Here is a 9,549-nt window from a genome sequence, read left to right as displayed (position 1 = left end):
TTACATTTGTGGTTGTAGGCAGTGGTGCTGTGGGTTGTACAAATGGCATCAAAAATTAAACCCTCTGTCATGTTTTGCAGGCAGTACCACTGCCGAACATGACCCATTCAAGTGAATGCAGCCATGCCACAACCACGCCCAATGTATGCGGTTACAGCGCATTGGCGAAGGCATGAAACAGGAGCTGAAGTGCTGATATTGCACCTCCCAGTTGCCCTTTGAAAAGAATTCTACTACGGACCACTTTTCAGAGGGGCAACAAGGGCTGCTGCAAATGTAAACTAGCCCTTTAAAGTGGTTGTAAAGGCAGAAGGTTTTTTTTGTCTTAATGCATTCTATCCATTAAGATACAAAGCCTTCTGTGTGCAGCAGCCCCCCTAATACTTACCTTAGCCCCATCCCTGTCCAGTGATGTTGCACGAGAGACTTGGCTGTCCGGGACTCCCCCTCCTCATTGGCTGAGACAGAAGCGAAGCGCCATTGGCTCCCGCTGTTGTCAATCAAATATAGTGAGCCAATGATAGAGAGAGGGTGGGGCCAGGCCTCGTGGACACAGGGAGCTGTGGCTGGGCTTGGGTGCACCCATAGCAAGCTGCTTGGTGTGGGGGCTCTCAACAGGAGGGGCCAGGAGTGCTGAAGAGGGACCCGAGAAGAGGAGGATTAGGGCTGATCTGTGCAAAACCACTGCACAGAGCAGGTACGTATAACATTTTATTTTTTATGTTAAAATAACAGACACTTTAGTTTTACTTTAACTGTTTTCCTGGAGTTAAGCTCCAACATTTACATACAGTATTTGGACTAATCATGTTCAGTCACAAAACCCGAAGGATCCAAATATCAGTCAATTTGCTGACAATTGTTATTTCACTGAACACAGCACAAATTTTATTCAAAGTTGGTACTGTAGGATTTGGATTGTATCCGTAATACCATTTTTCTAGCATAAAAATCTCTATATTCCTCAGGAAGTTCATCCAATGTTTTCAGGGCCCGATCTAATATCTGTACAGCTCGCAAAGCTGCAGTAGGGTCCTTGTTCCCATATGTGTCCGTTTTATCATAGCATTCAGGTGGCAGGTGTTTCCAAAAAACATTAACTCCAACTCCAAACTCTTCAGCAACTGTATTATGGAACCACAGAGCTAAAACCAACAAGAAACAGCATAACAAGTAATATTATAACACTGCAACAATTCCATTTAACAAACGGGCATGTTTTTTCTAATGCATATAAAAAACAATTAAAGTGTATGTAGTAAAGCCTAAAAAAAAAAAAAAATCAGTTTACTAAAGTCACTAAACCCAATAAAAGAAAAAATGAATACAAGACTTACTCTGATTTGCTGAGGTAGGGATGGTGATGCCACCCTCTCCACCTCAGCCATTCAAAGGAAGCCTTGCATTCATTCATAAAATACAAAGATTCCTCTGAATGGTTAAGCAGTGCTCAGCCTAACTTGATGTTATTCTGGGAATGGGATGGGAGTACCCCATAACCCTACTAAACACAGCAATGTACATTGTATGTAGTTTCTGTATAGAGTTTATACAGCATTGACAGCGGCTGCGTGTATTAGTAAAGGAACTGGTTGGTTTGGACCATCCTAATCCAAATCCACTATTTAAGGTTAAATGAAACCTGGAGTTAGGCATAAAGGAACAATGGCATTCATTCAAGGACAATAAGGGTGCTATACATCAGTGGTCATCAACCCTGTCCTCAGGGCCCACTAACAGGCCAGGTTTGCAAAATAACTGAAATACATCACAGGTGATATAATTTGCTGCTCAGTGATTGCAGTATTCTAGTCTGAATCTCCCCAACTTAATACATAAAACCTGGCCTGTTAGTGGGCCCTGAGGACAGGGTTGATGACCACTGCTATACATGACTGTGCATTTCACCGTGTGAGTGCATATTTTTATATATATTTTGATAAACTCTTGACATGCAGTTTTGCACTATGAGAGTGTTTTTTTTACATTTGAGCAATTCTTGGTGGCTCTAGCAAAAGAGGCTTGTGGTTTGGAGGGATCCTGACAGCGCTTCATGACCATTTATAATATAGTGGCCAACAAGTTCTGGTAAGGAGCTGTGCTGCACATTTAGATGGGCTGGACCTATACAGCATCAAACTGCTGATCACAGACTGTTCACAAAGGTGTTTTTTCTATCGCCGAGTGGGAAGATACTCTCCTTACCTGTCTTTTTTTTTTTTTTTGGGATAGTAGATTCACATATGCTATTTATTGTAGAACTTGTTTTTTTTGTTTTGCACATGTATTATTATGCATATTGGTTATCATTTTAGCGCTGCACTTTGATTTCTAAATTTTCACCTCTATTGCCGTTTATGTTTTTCTCTCTTCTTTCTGCAACTGAAATGCTTTCTACTTTTTTCTTTAAGCAATGGGAAGGAAATACACATAAGCCTCCAGCAAAAAAACACGGCTAGTTATACTTAAATCTGGCATTCCCACTTGTTCCCAAGCATACTGTAGAGGTTTTGGTTTTTGCCATTATAATGACCAGAGGACCCTTCTTATCCATTTCTGCATGAACCTAAGAAAGATAAATTCACTTACCTGGAATAAATAACACATCCCCAGCTTCTAAGGTGCATTCATAACGCCTTGCTTCAGAGAAAAGTGGATACGTAGACAAGTCTGGGTTATCTACATCTAATACCTCAGACTTGTCACCTGGAAACAAAAAAAAGTTCACGCTCAGAAAACTCCTCAATTCACATATGTATACGAAGGTACAGGTACAAACTATTTTGTGATGAGGTCATTCTGATAAAAGTACAGTATTTCTAAATTTCTTAGCTACGGTCTTCAAATACCCCCAACAGGTCATGTTTTCAGGATTTCCATCAGATGGCACCACTGTCATAATTATTGATCCAGCAATAAAAGAATAAAATCGCAAAATTCCAAAAAAATAAAAAAAATCCTTTTTTTTTTTTTTATTCCTGAGCTCTGCAGAAGAGGTGCACACAGTACCTTCATTCAAGTGATATGATCTTCTCTGCCAACGTAGTGTTTATCAGCACTATTACTATTTAGTATTTGAATTCTGCCCACCAGACTGATGATGGTTTCCGACATAGACAATAAAGTTGTTCCTCCCTATCACCTTAACACATGTGTATGATTTAGGTTAAGGATGCAAATTGCTAGAGGGAACATACATTGTACTACCAGCATGGTGGACAAAACGGTCTCAGGAGCGGCATGCTGCACACCATTGACATGGAACAGGCTGAATGACGTACAGGTATGTGATTCAAACTGCCCATGCTGCCCGCCCACAGTAAATGTACTGCTGGTGGTTAAACCATTGATATATTTTCTATTGTGAATAAATAATGGGCTTATGAGATTTGCAAATCAATGCATTCTGTTTATGTAGATTTTACACAGCTTTACAACTTTTTTTTGAATTGGAGGGGGTTGTATGTGAATATGCGGTTGACGATGAAGGCACGCCTAAAAACATAATGCTACTTCAGTACTGATGGCATAAACACTGTTTGCATATGATATTTGAGGTTGACTTAAAGCAGTTGTAAACCACTGCACTTTTAAAAAATTTTTTGCCTTACCTGCAAGGCAAAAGGCATAATGTGCTAGTATGCATTGCATACTAGCACATTATGTGAAAGTTACCTCAAAACAAAGCCTTCCAGCGATGCAATGTCATCGATGGAGACAGTGTCCATCTATACGCTATCTTCCTTCCAGGTTTGCGTGGGAGCCGCCAGGTCACAGCACACTGCTCTGAAGCAATGGCACGGGCGGCTGTTCCTTCAGAGCGCATCCACCAGTGACGTGACTGGCTCCTAGGACAGTAAATATCTCCTAAGTGGTACATGTTTATTAGATATTTACACTACCTCTAGGTAAGCCTTAATATAGGCTTACCTATAGGTAAAACGTAACCACTTTAAGACCGCCCGCCATCGTTGGCGGCGGCAGAATGGCACTGCTGCACGCAATGATTGGATTCGTTACAGAACCGATCAGTCTTCAGGTCCAAGCTAATGATTTCTGGCCAGGACCTGCTGATCGGTTCTGGTGAATGAAATGCCTCCCCTGCCTGTGTAATGTAAACACAGGCAGGGGAAGAGACGTCATCTCCCCTTGTGGAACTCTTTTCGGTTTCAGAGAGAGTGGAGAGAAGAGAGTTGCACAACACTACACTAACACCAGTACACGTAGGCACACTTGTCACCCCCGATCTTAACCCCTTGATCGCTCCCTCGTTAACCCTTTCACCCCCTGTCACCAGTGTCACTAATATAATGTACAGATCTATTTTCTGATCACTGTTTAACCCCCTGCTCGCCCCCCCAGCACAGGATTTAGCATCAGTGTCAGCATCATCCCCGGGCAGCGTCAGATTAGTGCCAGTAGTGCTAACACCCACACAGACACCATACATCTCCCTTACTAGTATAGTGTTTGAACAGATCAATATCTTTGATCTGATCAGATCTATACTAGCGTCCTCAGTAGTATAGAGTTCCCAAAAATGCAGCGTTAGCGGGATTAGCCCAGATATCTGCTAGCACCTGCGTTTAGCCCCTCCGCCCATCCCACCCAAGTGCCGTATCAATTGATCACTGTCACTTACAAAACACAAGACACATAACTGCAGCATTTGCAGAGTCAGGCCTGATCCTTGCGAATGCTAACAGTTTTTTTTGGTAGCAATTGAAGCAGTCGCTGACAACCAGGTGCTCTTTTTACCTATGAGTCGCACTAGTTGTACATGTAAATTTAGAGGCCACAATGTCCAATCTGAGGTAAAGTATTGAAGAGGCCTACACGTTTCTGAGCATGACAGATGAGAGTGAAGCGGAAGTCACCCATCAGTCAGATTCAGGCTCAGAATATGAACCAGTAGACAGCAGCAGGACCCTGACAGATAGCCCTGATGACAGAGTAGTGGTCCCTGCTACGGTCAGGCGTACCCGACCCTGTTCTTATTCTGGAAACCGAAAGCTACAAGCATTTCATGACTTCAGTTTCACCGGATATAAACAGCGCTATCGGGAAATTATCTTATCACATTGATCTTGGTGTGGTCAGATGCTTTGAGGGCAGAGGAGAGATCTGGCATCTAATAGACCACATTTAAAAAAAAAATAATAATACCTGTCACTACCTATTGCTATAATATGGGATATTCTCTGTGATAACAATAAAAATCGTGCGCAGGTCAACCCCCCCCCCCGACCCATTTTTGCAAAGTAGATACCCCAAGCTATTTGCTGATAGGCATGTTGAGTCCATGGAATATTTTATATTTTGCCACAAGTTTCGGGAAAATAACAATACATTTTCTTTTTTTTCACAAAGTTGTCACTAAATAATATTTTGCTCAAACATGACATGGTTATATGTAACCTCAAAATACATTCTGATGCTTCTCCTGAGTACAGGGATGCCCCATGTGTGGGACTTTTTGGGAGTCTAGCCGCATACAGGACCCCGAAAAACCAAGCACCGCCTTCAGGCTAAGGGCGTAAAATTGTGATTTTACTGCTCACAACCTATCACAATTACGGAAGCCCTGAAATGTCCAGATAGCACAAGACACCCAAGGTATTTGCTAAGAGACATGGTGAGTATTTGCAGCTCTCGCTTTGGAAAAATGAAAATAAAAATAAAGAAAAGGATTTTTTTTTTTCTTTTTTCAATTTTCAAAACGACTTTCTAAAATGGGGTAATTTGAAGGGGGGGGGGGGGGTTGTGCCATCTGGGCATTTAATGGCCTCCGAAACTGTGATCGGTGGTGAGGAGTGAAATCATGAATTTACTCCCTTAGAAAGCCTGAAGGCGGTGATTGGTTTTTGGGGGTCCTATACGTGGCTAGACTGCCAAAATGTCTCACACATGTGGTTATCCCCGTACTCAGGAGAAGCAGCAGAATGTATTTTGGGGTGTAATTTCACATATGGCATGTTTGAGCAATATATAATTTCAGTTTCAACTTTGTGTAAAAACAGTTTTTTTTTTGTTTTCTTTTTTGTCATTTTTCAATCACTTGTGACAAAAAAATTAAATATTCAATGTGCTCAACAAGCCTCTCAGCAAATTCCTTGGGGTGTCTACTTTCTAAAATGGGTCATTTGGGGGGGGTTTGTACTGCCCTGCCATTTTAACATCTCAAGAGATGAGATAGGCAGTCACAAACTAAAAAGCTGCGTAAATTCCATAAAATTTACCCTAGTTTGTAGACGCTATACCTTTTGCACAAACCAATAAATATATGCTTATTGAATTTTTTTTACCCGAGACATGTGGCTGAATGCTTTTTGGCCTAAATGTATGACTAAAATTGAGTTCATTTTATTTTTTTATAACAAAAAGTAGAAAATATGATTTTTTTCAAATTTTTCAGTCTTTTTTTGTTTATATCGCAAAAAAAACAAAAAAAACAAGCAGAGGTGATCAAATACCACTAAAAGAAAGCTCTATTTGTGGGAAAAAAGGACGCGGATTTAGTTTGGGTACAGCATTGCATGACCGCGCAATTACCAGTTAAAACAGCGCAGTGCAAAATTGTAAAAAGTGCTCTGGTCAGGAAGGGGGTAAAGCCTTCTGGGGCTGAAGTGGTTAAAGATATACGTTTACCTCCTCTTTAACAGTTTGTGCTGCATGTCATAACCCATACATTTCTAACCTGCACTAGAAAATTACAGAAGTGAAATCAGGGGTTTGGGTAATATATAAAACAGTAGGATCAGAACAAAAACACAAGTTTGGAGTTTAATGGTAGTTGCCCTTTTCTGAAAGGAATCAAATGGAATAATAGGCGACCTATCAAAAAAGACTATTTGCCTAGCTTTGATCCAGGAGCCTATTACTTTTTAAAACAATGATGAGAAATAAGTAAATCGCACCCTGACTTTCTAGTTCAGTGACCAAGTTAGAGTTAAAGCCAGACATAGCCAGCAGACAGAATTTTTTAAATGGCCAGCTACGGCAGTCGTGTGTATTTTTCTTGACACAGATCCACTTTAAGGTCTACCACACCTTGTTTCTCTGCTGCCCATCAACCCTTTAGCTGCAAATGATGTGTACCATATGTTATGGAATTGAAAGGTTAAAGCAAGCTGAGAGCAGCCTGTACATGATTTACTAAGGCAGAGTGCAGGAAAGACATTAGGAGTCTGTGACAAGTTGGGGGCTGTTTAACTCAATGGTAGTGCAGAACAGTGAGTCCAGTCCACTCCAGCAATGACTCTTCAGGGCTTTTTCTGCCCACTTTTATTTAAGGCTGCACAGCTTGTAAAATGCTCATAAAACGCCTGAAAAAACGCTCTAAAAACGCCCAACAAGCAAAATCCCATTCATTTCAATGGCACCTGTTCACATCTGAGCGTTTTGTCACCTGAAGCAAAATGCCTGAAGCCCAAAAAATTACACAAGCTTCTTTTTAGGCAGATCACAGGCGTTTTTCTGCTTTTTACATTGGTGACCTTCTGACCGGAACAAAATCGCAGCAAAATGATGGGACTTTCTGCCTGAAAACTAAACGTTCAGATGTGAATGCAGCCTAAAGGCTCTTTCACACATGAATGTCCGTTTTCACGGACTCAGTTTGCTCAGCGTGGATCGAGCCGTTGATCCCCGCTGAGCCGGCAGGTCTCTGCTCACTGTGGAGAGGCAGACCTGTCAAATATCCACTCTCCGCTATGGGGGATCGGATGAAAACGGATCCGCCTGTCCATTTTCATCCAATCCAATCCACCAGACGGATGGAAAATAGGGTTTCCATCTGTCTGAATTTAGCGGATTGGATGTTAGTGGACATGTCACCGCTGACATCTGTTGCTCCATAGAACTGCATGGCTTGACCATTCAGGTCCGCCTAAAAAACTGACAGGCCTGAACTTTTCGCATGTGTAAAGGGGGCCTAAAACAGCAATTTACTAATTTCTCAATGGTGATCCCAGCATAAGTCCAGGGTCACACTGAGCAGCGGGAATGAAACCGCGTCAGTCCCGATTTTGGCTGCGATTTCAGAGACATCTAAATCGCAGCCCAAAGTCGCAAAAATAGTACAGAAACTACTTCTTGAAATCGGTATGGCACCACAAATGCAGAGTCACACCGATTAGGTTGGTGACATTGCCGGCAATTGCTGCTGATTTGACATGTCAAATCGTCCCAATATGAACCAGGGCTAAGCATAAAACTTTTCAGTCCCAGGGAGTGTAAGAGGACACGGAGCCACACAATGAGACTGGAAGAGAAGCAGTTTAACCTTAAGTAGCATAGGGGTTTTTCACTGTCAGGGCGGTAAGGATGTGGAACTCTCTTCCACAGTCAGTGGTGTCGCAGGAAATATAAATAGTTTTAAAAGACTCTTGGACGGACATCTTAGCAAAATATAGGGGGGATATGGGAAATTATTTTTCTACATACACACACACACCTACACAGGTTGAACTGGATGGACTGTTGTCTTTATTCAACCTTACCAACGATGTAACTATGTAATTGCACCCAAAACACACCAAAAAATGCACTGAGTTCTTTTTAAGTGTGTTTTTTGAATCTCATGTCAATTGTTAATTTTTCCCAGGTGTCCAGGGATCTCAATGTATGTAAAACACATTAATGCAACACATTAACCGGTTCCCGACCAGCACATGTAGATATACGTCGACAGAATGTCACAGCTGCACAAATGGGCGTACCTGTACGTCCCTTTGAATTTGCCGCCATTCCCCCGCCGGGAGCACCATGAGTGTGACCGCAGGGATACCAGTGATCATCTCACAGAGAGGAGGAACGGGAAAATGCTAATGTAAACAAGAATATCCCCGTGCTGCCTAGTGACACTGTCACTGATCACAGCTCCCTGTAATCGAAAGCGGTGATCAGTGATGTGTCAAAGGTAGCCCCTCCCCCCACAGTTAGAATCACTCCCTAGGACACACTTAACCCCTATAGCGCCACCTAGTATTAATCCCTTCACTGCCAGTCACATTTACATAGTAATCAATGCATTTTTAATCGCACTGATCGCTGTATAAATGTGAATGGTCCCAAAAATGTGTCAAAATTTTCTGATGTGTCCACCATAATGTCGCAGTAATGATAAAAATCGCTGATCGCCGCCATTACTAGTAAAAAAAAAAAAAGAATTATTAATAAAAATGCCATAAAACTATCCCCTATTTTGTAGACGCTATAACTTTTGCGCAAACCAATCAATAAATATATATAATATATATATATATTTATAGAATAATAATATTAATATATTATTGAGATTTTTTTGTACCAAAAATATGTAGAAGAATACGTATCGGCCTAAACTGAGGAAAAATATGTTTTTTTTTATATATTTTTTGGAGATATTTATTATAGCAAAAATGTGTCGCTCTTTTTTGATTATAGCGGAAAAAATAAAAACCGCAGAGGTGATCAAATACCACCAAAAGATTTTGTGGTAAAAATGAACGTTGGTTTTGTTTGGGAGCCACGTCATACAACCGCGCAATTGTCAGTTAAATCAACGCA

At 41.3% G+C, this 9,549-nt stretch overlaps 1 protein-coding gene across 3 annotated transcripts in view; it reads right to left on the bottom strand.

The window, feature by feature from the left end:
- Positions 1-698: 698 nt before the first annotated feature.
- The window catches only part of TYW5 (tRNA-yW synthesizing protein 5), a 28,348-nt gene continuing 19,497 nt past the window's right edge, over positions 699-9,549 (bottom strand). For all 3 annotated transcript variants that reach the window (XM_077448649.1, XM_077448648.1, XM_077448647.1), the window contains exons 8-9: positions 2,590-2,706; positions 699-1,145 (exon numbers count right to left, since the gene is read on the bottom strand). In XM_077448649.1, the coding sequence (XP_077304775.1) occupies positions 889-1,145; positions 2,590-2,706 (374 nt within the window). In that variant the 3' untranslated portion in view covers positions 699-888. The remainder of the gene's footprint in view (positions 1,146-2,589; positions 2,707-9,549) is intronic.

This window comes from Lithobates pipiens, unplaced genomic scaffold, assembly GCF_037356315.1.
Source record: "Lithobates pipiens isolate NorthernLeopardFrog02 unplaced genomic scaffold, aLitPip1_a1.2 Scaffold_22, whole genome shotgun sequence".
Taxonomy (NCBI): domain Eukaryota; kingdom Metazoa; phylum Chordata; class Amphibia; order Anura; family Ranidae; genus Lithobates; species Lithobates pipiens.
The sequence above is the reverse complement of the archived record's forward strand: the minus strand, read 5'-3'. Positions and strand labels throughout refer to the sequence as shown.